General features: G+C 43.7%; 4 protein-coding genes across 4 annotated transcripts; 1 reads left to right on the top strand and 3 right to left on the bottom strand.

Annotated features, from left to right (window-relative positions):
- Positions 1-3,645: 3,645 nt before the first annotated feature.
- On the bottom strand, positions 3,646-6,622 carry LOC147974704 (protein FAR1-RELATED SEQUENCE 5-like). The gene is made up of 4 exons (XM_087519539.1): positions 6,312-6,622; positions 4,487-6,143; positions 3,975-4,409; positions 3,646-3,902 (listed from the first exon to the last, which is right to left on the bottom strand). Exons 1-4 carry the CDS (start codon positions 6,603-6,605, stop codon positions 3,646-3,648), a joined length of 2,643 nt encoding a protein of 880 aa, XP_087375665.1. The 5' UTR covers positions 6,606-6,622.
- A 262-nt stretch (positions 6,623-6,884) lies between these two features.
- LOC125550529 (GATA transcription factor 19-like) lies at positions 6,885-11,136 on the top strand. The gene is made up of 8 exons (XM_048713553.1): positions 6,885-7,180; positions 8,400-8,486; positions 8,564-8,679; positions 9,894-10,010; positions 10,120-10,225; positions 10,427-10,495; positions 10,571-10,644; positions 10,843-11,136. Exons 1-8 carry the CDS (start codon positions 7,007-7,009, stop codon positions 10,910-10,912), a joined length of 813 nt encoding a protein of 270 aa, XP_048569510.1. The 5' UTR covers positions 6,885-7,006; the 3' UTR covers positions 10,913-11,136.
- A 143-nt stretch (positions 11,137-11,279) lies between these two features.
- On the bottom strand, positions 11,280-12,935 carry LOC147974703 (uncharacterized). Its single transcript, XM_087517710.1, has one exon. It carries the CDS (start codon positions 12,511-12,513, stop codon positions 11,605-11,607), a length of 909 nt encoding a protein of 302 aa, XP_087373836.1. The 5' UTR covers positions 12,514-12,935; the 3' UTR covers positions 11,280-11,604.
- Positions 12,936-13,433: 498 nt separating this feature from the next.
- On the bottom strand, positions 13,434-17,653 carry FOLT1 (folate transporter 1). Its single transcript, XM_048713556.2, has 11 exons — positions 17,422-17,653; positions 17,258-17,337; positions 16,804-16,880; positions 16,484-16,577; positions 16,180-16,270; positions 15,814-15,887; positions 14,950-15,060; positions 14,449-14,520; positions 14,333-14,353; positions 14,182-14,249; positions 13,434-13,859 (listed from the first exon to the last, which is right to left on the bottom strand). Exons 1-11 carry the CDS (start codon positions 17,549-17,551, stop codon positions 13,727-13,729), a joined length of 951 nt encoding a protein of 316 aa, XP_048569513.1. The 5' UTR covers positions 17,552-17,653; the 3' UTR covers positions 13,434-13,726.
- Positions 17,654-19,879: the final 2,226 nt, after the last annotated feature.

Here is a 19,879-nt window from a genome sequence, read left to right as displayed (position 1 = left end):
AACCTGACTACTGGTCCCTTTAATTCTTTTTACTTAATTAGCTTGATCAGCTGATAGAACACCTTTCTTTTGTTAGCTATCTAGAAAAAACACTAAAACTACTTGTGAACCCAGTGCATCTCAATCAAGATATAGGTTAACAGATGTGAAACATTTGGTTAATGGAACCTGACATCTGGTCCCTTTTATTTTTGTTACTTGATTAGCTTGAGCAGCTGACATGACACCTTTTTGTTTTTCATGAATTGCAGAAGCTTAATTAGTTGAGCTATCTAGAAAAAAAATTAAAACTACTTGAGAATCCAGTGCATCTCTATCAAGATAAACCATACTGTAGGTGTTGACATCTACGATCGTTTCCCCATTCATACTCTGCATTTCTGCAACTCCACTTGAAAAGGGCATGGAGTCAAGGAAAGGCTACAATCTTCTGATGGATATTCAATCCAATGGTCAGACTGTGGATATATTAGGGCCGAAGGACCACAGGATAATTAGTTGCTAATTAAATATGGCCTGAACCTCAATTGAAACACTTATTGTTCAAGTTTAAGGACCAACCACAACATACTGTTAAGCTTGCAAAATGGTCTTACATTATGGGACGGAGGGAGTACACATGTAAATTTTATGAAAGTTAGAAACTCAAAGTCTTTTACACCCTATTGATCTACATCCAATGAATTATGAGGCACTCTTTCCTTATTAGCTACATTTCTACAACTGCCATCAGGGATGCCAACCAACAGAGAAGCTTCTCAAATATTATTCTGAATCACTGAGCCAATGTAACTAAATATGAATCTTTAAGACTTTAGTCAAACAGGGATCAAGCAGAAAATTGTTCATGAACTTATTTGGTCATGGATTTGAATCAAACAGAGAGCAAACATGGACTGGCAAACAATGGAGTAATATAATGCACAGGCAACACCCGACTTACATAGATTGGATGCTTAGATTAAAGAGAAAAAGTGCAGGAAACATTAGTACATGCCCAGGTTTGACAGATTGTTTTTGATTGAAGCAATATCCAACAACGTTGGCCTAATTTGGGAAAAGCTGATACATACCACAACGTTGGACTAATTTGGGAAAAGCTGATACATACCTCTGGTGTAGCACGTTCAGACGGCGGATGTTCTTCCTCCAGTGAACTCAGCAGAGGCGACATTGGATGGCTCGGTGGCGAACTCGGCGGAGGCGACATTGGAATGCTTGACCGATGTTCTTCTTCCAGTGAACTCCACAGCGGCGACATTGGACGTTGCCAAAACCACCTTGTCCGATCATATATGATGGGTGAAAATTGTTTGTCACAGCTGCAACATCTTTGAAGCTTTGAAAATTCAAAACCTTCAATGGGGCTTCATGTCCCAAAACCTTCACAAGTGCTCAAATCTCCTAGGCCTAGTAATTTTGCAGTATTTGCGAGCATTGAGCAGCATAATGCAGAATTGGTTTATGTCACATATGCATGAGCATAGTACACTGTGTCTTTGGACCTGCAAACCCATATCACAATGGATAAGCATGTGAGCACCAGCATGCCTGCTAAAACCGGCAACAAATTTTCATCATGTTTTCTCTTTCTTCCTGTCTTGAGAGATTCAGATTGATGTTATCAGACAATGTTTGTGGTACAAATTCCAGCAAACTCACAATGATCGAATATTACTATGGGGAAGGTTAATTTGTGTGGTACCTGCAGTAGCCACGCCAACGACAGGGAGGAGCAGTGTGTCGCTGCCAGCAGCACTGCCTGCCAACTTCTTGGCGTCGATGAGGTCCCCCAGCCATACCAGGCACCTGGTGGCGTCCTCCTTGGAGCTGTTGCTCAGGTTGGCCCGCCGATCTACAAGCTCCAGCCTCCGCCGCCGCCGTTCTGCAAGCTCCAGCTGCCACCGCCGATCCAGCCGCCCCCGCCGCTCTACATCGAGCAGCCGCGCCACCCCCAGCCACTCGAGTCGCCGCGTTGACCTCCAGCGGCGCCGTTTGACAAGCTCCAGCCGCCACCGTTGATCCAGCGGCGCGACAGAAGCTGTCTCCGTCGTGACCAATGGCGGGGCACTACGACGGCGACTGCAAGGGGATGGGAGAGAGTAGCGAGGGTTGCTGGGAGCGGAGGGATGGGGCGCGGTGGAGGAGGGAACCCTAGCGCCGGGCGTCTCTGGTTCTCGTGCGAGAGAGAGCTTCCGTCGAATCGTTTTTTTCTTTCACTTAATAGAATAAATTAATGGATATGAAAGCATAAATTCTCGTGAAGAAGCGTATTGTGATGGTGAACCCACGGAGTCAATCCATGCTTTATTATTAGGGATAGATATGACGACGAATTTCTGACTGGCTACTACAACAAGATTGTCCAACTCCGATGAAAAAGAGTGATGACGGTGGCACGCCGCACGCCTTCGATTCAATCTAATGCTTGTAGTTGTCGCTAGGTGATCTACAAACAAGTATGTAATTTTTATTGCTTCTTGTGTTCTTTGCACTGCTATATGATATCTGATGAATAGATCGTAGGTTTTTTCAAGAAAAGAATTAGTAGATGATGGCGTCGAACCCGTCCCTCACTTCGCCACCATGTCAAACCCAAGAGACGTTATCCCGGTTTAGAAACGGAAACCCAAAATACGTAGCGGAAGAAAATCCCATGCGACCCGGGTCGTACGCCCACGTTGTGAGACCCTCTCGAGAGGAGAACACTTGGCAAAGCGAACCACATACGTCAGCTCCGACATTTATGCTCTGTTTCACTAAAAAAAACCTGAATCCTAACCTCCACCACGAAAACCCAATTCCCCTTATCTTCTTCCGCTCGCTCGCCGCGGCAGCCAGAGCCGCCCCGCCGCCTTCGCCCTCGCTGCCTCGGCTGCTCTCCCTTGAGGCGCTTCTCGAGCTCGCTCGCGGCGGCTGAGGCGCTTCTCGAGCTCGCTCGCCGCGGCCGCAGCTGTGGCCGCCGCCCCCGGTGCTCTCCCCCGCGGCTGGACTGACCTGACAGTGTGCAAAGAAGACAGCCCCAACAGTGACGACCAAGGGTACATCTTGCCAACGATTTGAGCTGCTCATGTTGCCAGTGATGACCAAGGATAAATGTGCGAAAGGAAGGAACTTTATAGTTTGTACAAAATTCTGTAGTTTGTTCATCTTGTCAATGATTTGATGAGGTACTGATACATGTACAACTTTTTGTAGTTGGCACATCTTGCCAGTGATTGAGCTGCTGTTGTATAAAATAATTTGATGTACACTGTGAATAGAAATTCGTGGTAATTGACAAAAGAGATTTTTTGTAAGGCAAGAATACAAGCTGTTGTGTGTAATGTTGCTTGTACATGACTATTTTGCAAAATATGACTGCACTTTAGGATTGACCATCCTGATGAATATAGCTACAGAATAAGATTGCATATAGTCATTACTTTCAGAGAAATAAGATTGACCATCCTGATGAGTATAGCTACAGAATAAGAGAATAGAACATTCCAATTTTGCCAAAGAGGCAAATGCACAAGGTTTGAAAATATTTGTTCACCAATATTCAGGTAACAACACAAGCACATAGCTAATAACACCATTTAGCTGACATGCCCAGCTAACTAGCTTTAAGGAAACAACAAGAATCAGCGTATGATACATACGTCACTGCTGAAACCTTGATGTGCTAGCATCTTCGCTGAAATCTAATTGACGAGCAGCCGGCAATGTTGTGCCATCTCCATGAGCTTCAAGCAATAATCTTGTAAATTCTCCTTGAATAGGTGGAACAGAAACTGGTGGGCACTCTCCAAATGCCATGGCTACAGGCGGACATATAGTACTGGCACCGGCGAATTCTGAAGGGCCAATTGTAGATGGAACAAGCACCGACTCCTTTGCTGGATGGTTTGTACCTTTTCCTGCACATTATGTGAATATAAGAAATAGAAGTGAAACTTTGCTACTTATTCACACATAAGAATTAAATGTACCTTTCTTTTTCCCTTTCTTTGCTCCCTCTAGAACATCTTTTGATCTTTTTTTCATTGGACCTTTTATTCGTTCAGGAGCTTTGAATGGCACCATTGTCTTGGCAACATATTCATTCATTTCGGAGGAACTTTCAGAATCATCATCCTCATCTAAGTTTAGATTGCCAAGTAATTCATGTGCTTCCAAAGCCAACTTATCAATACCAACGTTCAGATATGTAAGAACCTCCTTCGAAGTTTTACACTTCAATGCAAGTGACATCATTTTTCGAGAAGTATGTGCAAACATAGAGTCTAGGCTATCATCGGTATTCGGTTTGGAAGTAAAAATTTCTTGTTTTGCATGTTTTGTCCATCTGTTCAATATGAACTGACTTGGCAGGGTGATGATATTGCAGCAGGTCAAAACCTTATGAGTGTGCTTGCATAATATACCTACAACATTCAAAACTATTTTAGAAAGTAATTTCAAAGGCTATCATATTAAGGAAGTGAGGAAGCATGTTGCGTACCTATACAGCAATACAACTTGCATGAACACCATATCTCCAAAGTAGTTGGATTAAAAGCCACTATGGCTTCATCATTCTTGTATTCAAAAGATGTCAACTTGTAAGTGCTAACTGTGTAATCAGTGCTCAGCAAAATACATGACAAACTAAATTGCTTCTTGAATTCTTCTTCGAACTCGGAATAGAGCGTCCTGGTATATGATTCCGCTGCAGTCTTCAACAAAGGTAGGCTAGGTAGACAGAGTACTGGGTTGGTATGGCGTGACTTGTAGTCTTCGTATTTTTCTTTCCGGCGAAGACGAGCAATGCACTTCTCATATGCTTGTATCAATTCTGAAAGGCATAATCTTTTGCGGAAAGTTTTCTTGAACACATTGTTCATTCCTTCACTCCTTTGTGTTGATGTCATGTCTGCACTAAAAGACTCCCGACGATAAATAGTAGCCCACTTCTCACGCAACTTGTACAGATTGTTTATCCAAGAATTTCCCCCAATCTGGTACTTAACCAAGAGCTCGTGCCATCTATTCTCAAAATGTGCCACTGATCTATCTTCATACACACATCTTTTGAATTCTTTAAGGAACAAAGGATGGTCGCTAATTACATGGCTTAGATGTTTAGCGGCATTCTGGTACAAATGCCATAAACAAAGACGATGTCGTGTTTCCGGAAAAACCCTTCCAATAGCATTTATAATGGCAGCACATTGATCGGTGAATATTGTCTCAGGCTGCTTACCAGACATAGCTTGTAGGAAGGTTCTAAAAACCCACTCAAAGGTATCTGCAGTTTCATTATATAAGAGTGCTGCACCAAAAAGAATAGTCTGTTTGTGATGATTAACACCAATAAACGGAGCGAATGGCATTTGAAACTTATTTGTTGAAAATGTGGTGTCAAAGGAAATGGCATCTCCAAAGACAGAGTAATCCATGATAGCTTGTCCATCGGTCCAGAAGATATTCATTATTGTGCCATCATCATCATCTAGTTGCATGGTGTAGAAAAACGAAGGGTCCTCAGCTTGCTTGTTCTTTAGATACTCTGTTAATGTTTGAGCATCTTTGGTTTCCAAATACTTTGAGCGCTCACTTCGTAAAAAATTGTTGCAATCCATTTGCAAGAAGGGTACTGCATCTTTACCATACCAAAGCTCACAGAAATCATATATTTCAGCTTGTTTAATTCCCGATGTCCTCATCTGCTTAATCATATGGCGATCGGCATCTAAGAGTTGACGCTGTGATCTAAGCATGTGCCTCTTATCTGGACTTACAAGCTGATGATTGTGATCGAGCATGACTTTCTGCACATTCCAAATACCCTCCCGAGTGATGCTGAATTGAACACGAGCCATGCAATCAGTTCTCGAATTAGCTTGTTCTTTCTTGGCTACATGTGTCAGATGAGTGCCCTTCACACCTGCCTTGCTACAAACAAAATATCTAGAACTTAAAGTCCCATCTCCTCTATGCTTAAGGTGGCACTTCCTAATGCTGAATCCTTTGGTTTGAGCATAAGAATTGTAAAACTGATATGCCTCTTCCTCACACTGAAAGGTCTTTCCAACTCTTGGAACAATATTTTCATCTTGCAAATCCTGATTGTTCCTTGCTGTCCTGCTCATCCTCGATGGAATTGTGTTCTGCGATTGCTGCAAGGGTAATGTAATCATTCAAACAAGGTTCAGAAATAAATAATTATACAAAGGATTGATGCTATTAATCTGTTCTTTACCAAAACTTAGATGCGTGCTTCTGAAGAAAGACATGTTTGTGTTAAATCTGCTCACTATATATTGTTTGCAACAAGTTGTACTCACCATCAGTGGAGGAGGTGTGGGTAGAGGAGGTTCCGATGGATGGGCTGCCATATTTCCATCTTGAAACTCCCGATCATTTCTTGTTGCGCTGCTCGTCCATGGTGGAACTATGTTCCACGGCGACTGCTGCGAGAGTACTGAAATCAATCGAACGTGGTTCAGAAGGATATAATTTCTCGTGCAGAAGGTTGCACTCACCATGAGTGGAGATGTGGGCAGAGGAGGTCCCGATGGATGTGCTGCCATATATGTTGATTGCTCTGGTGCCTCGTCGCCGTCGTCCGGCTGCGCCATGGTGCGGCCTCGTCGCCGGCGAGATGGAAGAGACAGAGAAGATGAATAGGAGTAGAAGCTGAAAGGACTAGGAGGCGTGGGGAATAGAGTGGGACGGACGGAACGTGATTAGCAATTTGTTGCTGAAATTAATTAAAAAATTAATTGCTTACATTAAAAAGCTTTTGTCAAGTGTCCTCCTTTCGAAAGGGTCTCATGACGTGGGCGTACGACCCGGGTCGCATAGGATTTTCTTCCATACGCAGCCCTCACGCACACGCTCTCCTCAACCAGACACGCAGGCCCGTACATAATCCATCACACGTGCGGGCTCCCACCCATCCCGCACACGTGCGCGCGAACCGAGAGCCCGGCCGCCTCTCCCGGGTCCCGGCCCATACCAACCGTCCGATCCCCGGCCGATGGCGGCGGAGCCCGCGGCGGACGGCCAGGATCCCCCGCTGGCGGACGCCGCCGCCGCCTCCGGCGACGACGACGCCGCGGCGGCGGACGCGCTCCTGAGCGCGGCCTCGGAGCAGCTGACGCTGGTGTACCAGGGGGAGGTCTACGTCTTCGACCCCGTCCCGCCCCAAAAGGTCGCCCCTTCTGCACCGTTCGCTTCAATTTTTTTCCCATTGCTTTCGTTGAGCCGGCCGCGTTGACTTTGTCTGCGTTGGGCGAATTGCGCCGAGGAAACATACGTTTATTGGTGGATTTCGATCATTCCATCGATTTTCATGTTCCCTGCAGCCGAATTGCACGGTCATGGAGATAGCTCCCTCGATTTCCAGCCTAGTAATATGTGTTGAATTGTACTGTCGAAATGTTTTTTTTTAGTTCTGTTGTTGTTCTGTTGATGATTGAACTTTCAGAGGAATCGGTTAAGTACTGTGGATAGATTGAATATTTGAAGCAGCGAGGGTTTGTTTGCGCCCTTGCTGAATTGAATTGCGCCAAGAATGTGTCCTCTGTGACTGTTCTGTCGTTCGAGCTTTAGGAAAGGGGCTAATATTTGCTTACATTTGATTTAACTTTTATTAGTTTGGCTATGCTATCTTACTGGAATCGAGTTTGCTGCGCTTGATTGCTAAAGTGTGCCATTTTCTTAGATAGATTTCAGATGATTCTTCTTTCTTTCATGTGCTTATGCATGCTTGCTTATGCTGCCAGACTTGGCGAAGTATGATTGTTTTGAATGAATTTTTAATTTTCTTATGGAGATTATCAAAGTTTGGTTGTCTTATGTAACCGAAACTGCCATCCCTGTTCTGTTGCTATCCTTGTACTGTTTTTAAATTTCTTACCCTTTTCTCTTCTTCTGCTTGACGTTATTCCTTATTGCATTTGCGTGGCCATCCATCTGTCAGTGATTTTGCAGGTGCCATAGTTCAGTGTTAGGGTACGGTTCTTGATGGTTCTTTGACAAAAGATTCACCGTCTTAATGATGTTTGTAGGCCATGCACTCCTATGTGGTCATACCGAATTGCACAAAAACGGAAGTCCATTTTCTATGCTTGTGTGCGTGTGTTTTTTTTTCCTTTGACAAAACACAAAAAGCTTTGAGCCTTGATGCATTGACCGAAGGAATAGTTATGTGCAAGCCCATGGAAGGGCCAACACCCCAAAATTACAACACTACGCTCATAAGTGCTAGGCACCACCGGGAGAGACGTCTCTGGACATACCATATTACGTTTCAAGGGTGATTACATGATCAAATCACTATTTGTTAAATCATCGTTCAAGTGTTTCTGGTGATTAGTTCATGGTCATTTGTAATTGGTTTACTTGATTAATTTCTTAGTGTTATACAGGTTCAAGCTGCTCTGTTGGTGCTTGGAGGGTGTGAGGTGCCTCCTGGTTTAGTAAGCATGGCTGGGCCTACTGCATATGGTGAAAAGGTACCATCAGCTTTATAATCTCTACAACAAGGTTGTGTGAATGCTTTTAGTTTGTAAGCTCTGTCTCATGTCTGCAGAGTACAACTGTGGCTGCCAAAAGGGTTGCTTCCTTAATGAGGTTCCGTGAGAAGAGGAAGGAAAGATGTTTTGATAAGAAAATAAGATACGGAGTGCGCAAGGAAGTTGCCCAAAAGTACAGACTCAATCCATGCCCATTCTCTTGTAGGTGCTTTCGTAGAGTTATTAGCGTACAAATGCTCTTTTACATTATGGAAGTAAGCAGGATTTGATTAGTCATCACACATTTAGATCATAATGGGAATATACTCCAGCTTTCTGCATTCGTTATGCCACAAGCAAGCAGGACGTGATTATTAATCACATGTTTAGACCACAGCTTTCTGCATTCGTAATGCCACATTCTTCTTTTGGCACAAATCTAGAATTTTACCTAATTCGTTGGCCTCTTTGGTTTGATGTCTATCCTACCAATCTGAGACAATTTTGTTAGTCTTGAATAGTTCCTCAATCACCAATGTCTGAGCAAAAGTTGAACAGTTCCTCAATCACCAATGTCCGAGCAAAAGTTTAAGTACTAGTAACATGTACTCCCTCCGTTCCTTTTTATAAGACGTTTTAGACAGCTGATTTTGAACTGTTTTAGAAGCTGCCTGAACCATCTAAAACGTCTTATAGAAGTGAACAGAGGGAATAGTCCGGAAATATGGATCATGGAATGTTAATTCTGAGAATATTGGTGCACTGAGGCTTTTTTTTTACTAGGAGTAAAGCAGTTTAGCTCTGGTACATTTTACTATTCTACTTGTGTGTAGCTGCTATAGGTTTTCATAGTCCTCAGAAGCAAAGGCAATTTTTATAGCACTTCATTGCAGTTAGTTATCAAGCTCTTGATGTTTGTTGGTTTAGGAAGAATATCACGTTGCTGCTTACATGAGTCAGCGCCGAATAAAGAAACTAATTTGGATTTCTACAGTTATGATTTACTGTACCTTGGAAGGTAGTCGTGTTCTGTTTACTATTCCTGGTACAAAATCATATCTGGTAGTCAAGAGATTGCTCTTGAGATTTTTTGTCCGTTATGGATTATTTATTTCACTAGTAATTGTGTACGTGCAATGCACGTTGATATTAGGTAATATATTAATTACATGTAAATATTAGGTAGGATATTATTTGAGTATTAATTATGTGATTAGCATTGACATTAATATTTGGTATGATATTAACTGCACACTAAACGTGTTGAGCGCCCACCATTGGAGCAACCTGAGTCGTTGGATTGACCTGATTTGATGGCCAGGATTTGTTGGATCTGCCTCTTTGGATCTTTTTATATTGGTATAGATACATTGCACAACATATATACTCATTAATTGTCGCTGGCAGGATGAAACGGCGTAAAGGACAGTTTGCTGGAAGGGCAGATTTTGGTGATGCTGCAAGTTCTTCTGCAGCTTGTGTCTCTGCAGCCGATGGCGAGGATGATCATTTCCGAGAATCCCAGTGAGTGAGTTGTGATGACATGTGTACGTGCAAATCACGTTCCATCACTTCATACACAGAAGGTTTTTCCCTGTGTTTATTATGGGCTAATGTTGGTTTGCTTTCCTAGTTGTCAAAATTGTGGTGTCAGCTCAAGGCTTACTCCAGCAATGCGTCGGGGGCCGGCTGGCCCAAGGACCCTCTGTAATGCTTGTGGCTTGATGTGGGCAAATAAGGTTCTTTCCTCACTTTAGCAACCTTGATGCGTGTTATGTTTTTTTAAAGCATGTAAAAAAAGCAAAAGCAGCATGCGTGAATCTAACCAAATTCTTCAAATTTAACTGCTTTACAAATTGCCTAACCGATTACCTGTTGATGTTTATGACACCTGCTAGCAATTTGCTACGTCACTACTACTTAACCTCAGATAATTTCAGGGTACTCTGAGAAGTCCTTTGAATGCCCCCAAAATGACGGTGCAGCATCCCGCCAATCTGAGTAAAATGGTGCGTTAGTTCTATGATATAACTTATTTAATTGAACATTTCATGTTTACTTTATTTGTGTTTCTTCCTACACAGGACAGTGTGGATGATGACAAAGCAATTGTTTGTGCTGAGCCTAATCATACCACGGTCAAAATGGACTCTGGGATGTAAGCACACCTTCTTTGCAGATTCTACTGCATCTCAAATCGCTGTCTAGCAGCTATATTTTAAAAGCTCCTCATGTCAGGGTTTAAATGGGAAACCTCATGGCTTAGGGGAGGTCTCTCAAAACACCAACTATGTATTATCTAACTTTCTTGATCTTTTTCCCTTTTTGTGTGTGGGGATTCTACTTTCTTTATCAGGAGTCCGGAACAAGAACAGAAACCAGAACTGCGCCCAGCGACCGAAGGCGACAGCATGGCTGATTCTTGACAAGTGTATATAAATTGAGACATAGGTTTCTGTCAGATATTTCCTGACTTTAGAAATGATGTATAAGGCAACAAAACTAACAAAGCATGCATCGACATGCCACATTTATCCCCTCCATGTATTTATATTACATTACAAATTGTATACCCAACAGTTCTGCAATGCAGAGGAATTCAGCAATGCAATCAATCCATCACATTCTTGGTGTTGGCTGCTTGTCGTAACTCTTTTCTGGTTCTCCTTCTGTTGTTCCTTGTGCCTTCTTGTGTATGTTGGATGCCATCTTTTGTACCTGATGTGTTGTGTCTTACTCTTATTTATAATGAAAATGGTTCAGGCTGGTGTAAGCCCGCCGTAGCACTGTCAAAAAAATCTTCACATTCTTGCCAGATGTATGCTAGTGTCATCACCAGAGAAAGGGGAAACAAATTCTTATGATTTTGATAACAGATCAACATCATCACATGCATGTTTCAAGAGATCAACATATCTTGACTAACATATCGTTCCTGATTTACTTCGGCCATGGTAAGATGCAGGTGCATATTTTCTACCAAGAAGAAATGAATCGAACTTCAATGGATGGCTACAAAATAGGTTTATACAGACATACAAATCGCAGCAGGTTTAGCCCTTCACGAACCACACGAGTAACATCGAGAGGTTTGCAATCCAATCCAATCGGGCGCGCATCAGAATCCGGTACGCATCGGGAAGATTGGGCGTGGTGACTTCGACCGCTGCTGCTGCTGCCTCGCGGACTGCAGCGCCCGGCCGACCATGGCGGCGCGCGACGCCGGCGACACGGGCGCGCCGCCGTCCAGCGCGCGCCGGTAGGCCTCGTCGTCCTCCACGCTCCCGCCGCCGCCCAGCGCCATGCGCACGACGCGCTGTATGTCGTACGACGTCACCTCGTGCTCCTCCGTGAGCTCGGGCCCGTCGGAGCGCGCCTCGAAGCCAGACAGCAGCAGGGACGACGACGGCGCCCCTCCTCCCCCTCGCGTGGGGGCGCCGCGGTACGGGCGCACCGTGAACTGGGCGCCGCAGCCGTCCTCGTCCTCGTCGTCCTCGTCGTAGTCGTAGCCGGCGTCGGTCTGCTGGCCGCGTAGGCTCCGCGCGCCGCTCAGGTCGAACTCCCCGAACTCCATGTCGCTCCCGCACTCGTCGTCGTCCGCCTCCTCCTCCTCCTCGGACGCGTCGTCGACGAACACGACGCGGAGGCGGAACTCGACGCCGCGGAGCCCGTCGCGGTCGTCGGTCACGCACCTCGCCCGGACGCGCGCCGCGGCCGCCGCGGTCTCCGCCGCGACCTCCGGGCGCAGCGCCGGGTTGTCGATCCGGGCCACCAGCGCCTTGAACGCCCGGTCGGCCGCTCCCTGGCGGCCCAGGTCGGCGAGCGGCACGCGGCAGGCCACGTCCTCCATCGTGTCGACGTCCGCGGGGCCGGCGCCGTAGTCGCTGCACAGCTCGACGAGCAGCCGGAGCGTGACCGTCGGCTGCGGATCGCGCGAGCCTGAGGCCGGGATCTCGGCGAGCAGGACCTGCTTGTCGGGCTGGCTGAGCAGGACGTGCTCCTTCACGGCGGCCATGGCCATGGCCATGTCTAGTCGCTGCGATTGCACGGGCGGACTGCGGAGAAGGGAAGGGTCTCGGGCCGCGGTGGAGGTGTTCGTTCACGAGTTTGCTCAGTATGTGCTTGCGCGTCTGGGGCTCCTTTTATAGCAGGAAGGTGCGATTGAGACGAGAGAGAGCCGGACTCGATTCGGAAGTGAAGCCCCCATACGGCCATACCGAATCAGAATTGTAGTCCGGCAGAGTAAGGGAGAGGAACTCAGAATTAGGGGAGCTCTACGCGTCGGGTCCGATTTTTCGCACGGCAGGGCCCTCCTTTGCAACAAGGCACGTCCTGCGCCTGGTGCTTTGCAACACAAGCCTTGTTGCCCTCCCGTCAAACCATTTTTTTTCCTTTTGAAACAACGCCTATGTTTTAGAAACATAAACGACATTGCAATCCATTAGGCCTTGTATAATGGAAGGTGTTTAGAGAAATAAATCAGACTTTTCTTAAGCACCGCTCCTCGCATTGTACAAGGCCTTAAGCGGCTCCAGCGTTCCCCTCACCTCTCGCATTGCAACATTGGCTCGACCTTGCAATCCATTAAGCAGCTCCCCTCGCCTCACACGTTGCAACATTGATTGTGTTTCAGAAACATCATCCTCTCGCATTGCAACATTGGCTCGACCTTGCAACCCATTAAGCAGCTCCCCTCGCCTCACACGTTGCAACATTGATTGTGTTTCAGAAACATCATCGACGTTGCAAGCCATCAAATCCCAATTGCAACACCTACAGATTTGGTGGTCGTCGCCCTCTTAGAAGTTGCCGCGCCTCGCAACAACATTGGCTTGCCAATTCCAACACCTACGGATTGGGTGGTCGTGTGCAGAATTTGCAGATTTCTTACTGAAACCAGTCGGGTGAACCCAAGCGGCCATAAAAATTAACTCACACAATCACACGTTGAACCACAGAGCGAACCAGCACTATATTCAACAAGCATTTAACTGGACAACATGAATCAATGAGCTATTCCTTCGTGAAGAAAAAGAAAATGAGTTTTCTCTACAAAAAACAAGTTTGCCAAACTAAATCCCGTTTGTGTTAAATGAACAAGAGCTGAACTGGGAAATGTGATGGAACATCACGTTCAGCTCGGATAGTGTGGTGAATGAACAGATTCTGTATTTGAATGGAACAGTAGTATATTCCCTATTTCCTCCTATGTTTCTCCTGGCTTCAGTTGCAAGTTGGAACTACGTCTTCTCCTTGGTTGCTCTGAATAGTTTGATGACATTTTCATACACCACAAACGTCACAGAAGCCGCTGGAAGGTTCTTCAACAGGTTGGACGTGATGCCCCTGTAAAAACCCCGGACACCTTCGTACCTGCAGCAGAAATTGAGAATTCAAACAAAATGTGTAAGTGTTACCGTTGCTCAAAATTGTAGCACAACCAACATTCAGGACCAGCAAAGTCACAACAAAAAACATGACATGCAGCATACTCATTATAACTACAGATTAATGAAGAATATAGATGATCAGTGGGCAGAAGTGTAGACCAAGCTTGAGAAAAGAAAGCCAGGTAAGGTGCATATTAAATAAGACAATAAGATAGATAAACCATGGCTTAACATCAGATTCCGTGAAACGGTAATGCCACCTGAAGTCCAAAACTTTATCTAATTGAAGCTTTAATGACCCTCACCTTGCAGTTTCCTTCACTACATGCCAACTATCTGAGTACTTTGGGATACCATCACTACCAGGTCGTTGCTGAAAATTTGCAGACAAGAACTATTATTATTGCTGCTAAACTCCAAAGAAATGAAATGCAGAGCTTTAAATCTGAAACCAACCTGTAAGCGGGCTCGGATAACCTGCAAATCCAAAAAAAATACATAGTTGGTATGTATAGTAAGACGGCAGCAACCATTTATGAAGTTGATGGGAATAAACAGAAGTTAAATCTTGCCTGATAAGGATAAGTAAGCAGAATAGCAGATAATTTTGAACCAGCGCCAAGTGCCGCATAATCAACGGAGTTCTGTTGATAATGAAGGCAAATGCATATCAGACATATTAATTGCCCATCTAGCAGATAGAGAATGTGTTTGAAAGCAGACATAACTTTACCTAAATGTTCTAAGAATATTGATTGCCCTGAATCAGCTTATGCATCATACAATTTGTATGTAACTGATATTCAAATAAGGGTTTCTAAGAAACAATATTACATAACACCTATATTTGACTACTTGACGGTCTTCACAAGTGAGGATATCCTCCTATGTTTCACAGTTCACATGCTGTATCATATCATAAAGGATGGTCATACATAAGTTTAAGCTACCTAATTTAAGAAAAATTCTGAACATCTGAACAGACTTATCCAGGGAAAACATAAGAATGTCTATACTGTAAATTAAGCTAGATGTTTAATGTCTGAGCACACATGCAATCACTAGGTGCCTACCAATAAATCCTCGCTGCCTTTGTCATCTCCCCTTGTTTGTTTACTTTTCGCAGATATCATAGCCTTGCGAAGTTCCTCATAGGCAGTGAATTGTATCGCGCCATGGGTGACCTTTCAATGACGGCACAGCAATAAACATTAGTGCATGTATTCATCAACGATATCACAGTAAAACAGAAGAAATACTTAAGAATGTTACTATCCCAACAGTCCACAACATATGCATCTTTACTAATTGAAACTGGTATAGACATAACCTCTGCTTAAGCACAATTACAATTTACAGCGACCGAATTCCTACAAGCACCGTTGGGAAATTCTGACATTGACATGTATATTAAATAAACTACAACGTAAAACAGTTTATCTGACCTTCCTAGTTCCTTTCTTGCTGAGAACTGTAAGAATAATCTCCGTAACAAGGTAATTTTCCGACATCAAGATAGCACTAGGAAAACATGACTAGCTATGATCCAAGTAATAAGACGTCCCACATTCTCTAGTTGGAGCCTCACAAGAGGATATTACCTGAAGCATGTAGCTAAATCTGATAGGCCACACCTCAGAGAAAAGTGTAGAATGCTAACATCTTAAAACCCAGGTGCTACTTAAAAAAATCAATCCATACCATGAATGGTAGTGATAAGACATAGATTTGGGTCAACAAATTCAAGAAAAGAATGAACTGAAGTCACAGAACATATATAATTCTGAGTCAAGGATAGCTACATGTTATTGCACTCATGTATCTAGAGCTACTTAAAACAGCATGGGGCTAATAGTTTTATGACTAAATTTGTAGGATTGTAATGAAAAGCAGCACAATACTAAACAGCATTTCAGCAAAAAAAAAAAGATGCATACCAGCAAAAGTCCAGGCCCGATCCCTCTATAAAGTGCTCGCCATCCCTCCTCTTTCCGAATAGTTCTCAAAGCATCTGGCTTCATAGCGACCAAATAAGCAAGGTCACAAAATTTTGTACTAACTATAGACCGAAAGAAATATGGGCATGAAGGATGCACACAAACAATTCATGGCTATAATGATTTGAAACAATCTTTTTTACACGAGCTCAACTAAATAAGACTAATTTTAGCAGCTTCACATAGAACTAAGAATGGCACGAGTCACTCATTTGCAACAGAAAACAAGTCACAACTCTAGTACGATATGTTTGCTGTATGATAGTTATAGAAAATAAAAATACAAGTACGATAAGCATATATTACCCGAAAATCCAGAATAAGACGAAGTATGCCCGGGTGTTTGTAGTTGCATCCGTGTTTTCACCAGCCATATGGGATTTGTAAACAGGCAAACCTGTATAAACACAAGAAAAATACATTTGTCATGAATAAATGATATTTTGATGAAGACAATTGAGGTGAACAAATAACACCAACACATGTTGGCAGTCAGAATAAATGTCAGGTTAGGCTTGCTATCAAAGGCCTAGTTATATTCTAAAATTTCATGAAACTCCAATCTGACAAAATCACAAAAAGACACTAGATCAGGAGTTACTGTACGAACCAAAGCACCTGCTTCTGCAGCTGAGGCAAGATGGTCGAATGGACGGAGCTGAACATCCTTCTCCTGTAAGTATCTTTGTTTAGCTCTGTTGTAACTGTCAAAACAGACGTTTGTAACATTAGTCAAAATGCCAGCACTACTGTAAGTAGCATCCAATCGGTAAACTGTGGCATAGGATCATTATATAGGAAAAGGAAAAAAGTGAAATTAAATTCTGAAATTAGCAGATTGCTTTGGGATAGTTCAGTGATAAATAAAGCATTGAATGCTCCACACTACAACTATTCAACAGGTCAGCAGAATGAACTAATGGAACTTACAAAAAGAAATATAGCCCCCAAGAAACGGTTGATCCCAGGACTGCAGGATAAAAGCCGGCATAAAGTCCCCTCAGGCCCTACATTAAGAAGTCAGATCAGCATACCTCATACTTCAAATACCAGAAGAAACAAATTCCTGAAGATCCTACAACAGAATATTTAGTCGTTTTGTTTGCTAATTGGTAACCAAGCTTCCAGGAACATGTGATTATCATATACATTGTCGGCTTCCTAAGTTCCGGGGATCAAATTAAAGCAAAAAATTAACTAGGAAGTAACAAGTACAAGAAAACCCACCTGCATATTGTAAGGATTTGCATTCAAAATTTTCGGAAAAATCAACAGGATTAAAACACATGCGATACAATTAAGGTTTTAAGCTATGGCCGAGGTTTGGTCCACCAAACGATGAAAAACTGAAAACAAAACACAAAATGCGACGAGGGATTCGCACCTCAGATCGTGCGATGGTGTACACAGCGTGTCCCGTGTTCCTGTACGGCGGCAAGTCGGACAACCCTCTCCCGCCGCTCACTAAACACCAGCAAAAGAGCAGCAGGGTTAAGGTTACCTGTCGGGCTCTGCGTCTCCTAGGGCTTAGGGGGGGGAGGGGGTTACCTTGGAAGCGGGTGCGGACGACGTCGAGCGGGTGGAAGGTCGCGACGGTGGCGAAGCCGGCGGTCGCTCCGGCGACGGCGTTCTCCCAGGTCCACGCCTCCGTCGACGGCGGAGAGGTCCCCGGCGGCATCTCCGGCGAGGGGGGCGGTGGTCGCTTCGCTTTTTGGGAACTCGCAGCGGCGAGAGTTTTGCAGGGAAAACTCGCTTTGAGGAATCGTGCGCTGACTGACCACCTCAGCTTTTCACTGTTTAGAATTTTTTTTTTTGAGGGACACTTTTCACTGTTTAGATGGGCCACATTGTATCTATTCTATCGAAAACAATCTGGCCCAATATAGTGTGCTTGGGCTGACAAGTCACAAGGTGCTGGACATTGAAACTTTAACGGGCTACGCTAAAAAAATGGAAAGCTTTAACGGCCGGGTTCTGACCCCTAAAAAAAAGATGGCGGCTTCTGAATCACTCTGAAATCGAAACGGGCAGCATGATCGGCTTCGAACTCAAACAACGAGATCGAGATCCAATAAGATTCTGCAAGTGTTCCATGCAGTGGCGGAGCCAGGAAAATTATACCAGGTGAAATTCAAAATTCTCCAATACAGATCTAACCTCAGCTTGGATGTGTCTGCTTCACTATGCGGGCTGCTGCTCTGCTCCCGAGCGTGCGCTAACACAGCTCAGCTCTGCTCGGCTCCAGAGCTCCAGCCAGCGACAAAATTAAAAATGCCAACATTTTCAGAAACTAATAATATTTTCAGAAAACGCGAATTTTTATGAAATTCTTGTAAACATTGTGTTAGTTTGTGAACAAATTACGAAAACATGGACTTCTTGAATTTGTGAATAAATTTTGAAAACATGAACATTTTTATTAAAAAATGAACAATTTTCTGAAAACACGAGCATTTTATGAAGTTTCCTAACATTTTCTGAATTTGCGAACAAATTTTGGAAAGATGAACATTTTCTAAATTTGTGAACAATTTTCTAAAAGAGGAACATTTTCTTCCCATAAACATTTTTAGAATTCTAAACAAAATTCAGAAATGGGAACGTTTTGAGAAATTTTAAAATTTTATGAATTTATGTACATTTTTGAAAATGAAGTGAACAAATTTAAAAATACTAAAAAATTCTTGAAATTTCTGAACAAAATTAGAAAATAGAAACAAAATCTGGAAAATGAACATATTTTAAGAAATACAAACATTTTAAATTGCAAAAAAAATTGTTGAGAGAAGAAATTAACTTGAAAAGGAAAAATAAAATAAAAAATAAACAGAAACAAGAAAAAAGTACAGGAAAATAAAAATAAAAATAAAAAGGAGAAATAGAAAAACCAGTCCAGGAAACTTCCAGAACGTTCCCAAAACCAGCTGGGAAACCTCTAGAAGGTTCCCAAAAGCGGAACCTGAAAGCTGTATGTACGCTACAGATGGCCCGGCACAAGTCGCTCGGTAGGTCGCCTCGCCTGTGCAATTCGCTGACAATTTGACGCAAAGTGCGTCGAATAGGATTTTCCTGCCTGGTCCTCAAGTTTTTTTTTGAGGGGTAAAAGCATGCTTTATTCATCAAAATCCACATGAAGTGGAATACACACTTGGTCATAAGGCACACCATACCAGACATGGCGTCTCGGACCTCTAGAAAGCGCAAATTTAGCTAAGTGATGTGCTTCATAGTTTGCAGCATGACTTTCAAAAGAAAAATTACAAGAAAAAGTAGAAGCTTTTATGTTGATCTCGTTGATGACAGCGCCATAATGCCCGCGTGCCCTTCTGCCGATGTCTAGCACGACCTGTCGACAATCGGATGCTACAGTGAAATGATGAATACCCAGATCCTCTGCCAGGGCCAAAGCTTCACGGCATGCTATTGCCTCCAAAGTAGGGGGGTCACAAACTCCTTCAACTACCAAAGCCGAGCTTCCAATATAGTTGCCATCTTCATCTCTACAGACAGCTACCGCTGATCCACCTCTCCTCACTTGAACACCTACATCAACATTGATTTTATGGTGTCCCGGAGGAGTTTTTTTTGGTTTCGGATGAACTGGTCGTGGCATGGCGACATTTGTACTCTGATTCTGACCTGTAATTTGAATGATCGCCAAGTCCTGCAGGTACCTCTCGATGAAGCCATGGGTTGCTTGAGGGCTCTGGAATATTGCTTCATGTATAGCTTTTCTCCGGGCATGCCATATGGACCAAAGAGTGATTGCCATTGTGATAAATTGGTCATGTGTCAGCAGTCCCATGACTGTAAAAAGTCAGCTCTTCGCCTTTGGTTCGGTATTACACGTGATTTTATGTGTGATCTCCTCTTTCGCTAGTGCCCAAACGCTTCTTGAAGATGTGCATTCAAGGAGAGAGTGCTGCCAAGAGTCCTGAATCCCACAAAGGCCGCAGGTGCTTGAATTGGCCATATGACGGTGTGCTCGGACATCATTGGTTGGTAG

This window comes from Triticum urartu, chromosome 4A (genome assembly GCF_056163025.1).
Source record: "Triticum urartu cultivar PI428250 chromosome 4A, HENAU_Tu73, whole genome shotgun sequence".
Lineage (NCBI taxonomy): Eukaryota > Viridiplantae > Streptophyta > Magnoliopsida > Poales > Poaceae > Triticum > Triticum urartu.
Note: the sequence above shows the minus strand (reverse complement) of the source record. Positions and strands in the feature narration are given on the sequence as shown.

What these genes read in the sequence shown, in the direction of transcription:
- LOC147974704 (XM_087519539.1), bottom strand. Translation starts at nt 6,605, where the DNA reads ATGGCGCAGCCGGACGACGGCGACGAGGCACCAGAGCAATCAACATAT. An exon ending in CCACACCTCCTCCACTGATG is followed by an intron (nt 6,144 to 6,311) that starts GTGAGTACAACT and finishes TTACCCTTGCAG; the next exon opens with CAATCGCAGAACACAATTCC. An exon ending in AAAGAAAGGGAAAAAGAAAG is followed by an intron (nt 3,903 to 3,974) that starts GTACATTTAATT and finishes CATAATGTGCAG; the next exon opens with GAAAAGGTACAAACCATCCA.
- LOC125550529 (XM_048713553.1), top strand. Translation starts at nt 7,007, where the DNA reads ATGGCGGCGGAGCCCGCGGCGGACGGCCAGGATCCCCCGCTGGCGGAC. An exon ending in GATCATTTCCGAGAATCCCA is followed by an intron (nt 10,011 to 10,119) that starts GTGAGTGAGTTG and finishes TTGCTTTCCTAG; the next exon opens with TTGTCAAAATTGTGGTGTCA. An exon ending in GTCAAAATGGACTCTGGGAT is followed by an intron (nt 10,645 to 10,842) that starts GTAAGCACACCT and finishes TTTCTTTATCAG; the next exon opens with GAGTCCGGAACAAGAACAGA.
- LOC147974703 (XM_087517710.1), bottom strand. Translation starts at nt 12,513, where the DNA reads ATGGCCATGGCCATGGCCGCCGTGAAGGAGCACGTCCTGCTCAGCCAG.
- FOLT1 (XM_048713556.2), bottom strand. Translation starts at nt 17,551, where the DNA reads ATGCCGCCGGGGACCTCTCCGCCGTCGACGGAGGCGTGGACCTGGGAG. An exon ending in CGTCCGCACCCGCTTCCAAG is followed by an intron (nt 17,338 to 17,421) that starts GTAACCCCCTCC and finishes GCTGGTGTTTAG; the next exon opens with TGAGCGGCGGGAGAGGGTTG. An exon ending in TTATCCGAGCCCGCTTACAG is followed by an intron (nt 14,250 to 14,332) that starts GTTGGTTTCAGA and finishes GCAAATTTTCAG; the next exon opens with CAACGACCTGGTAGTGATGG.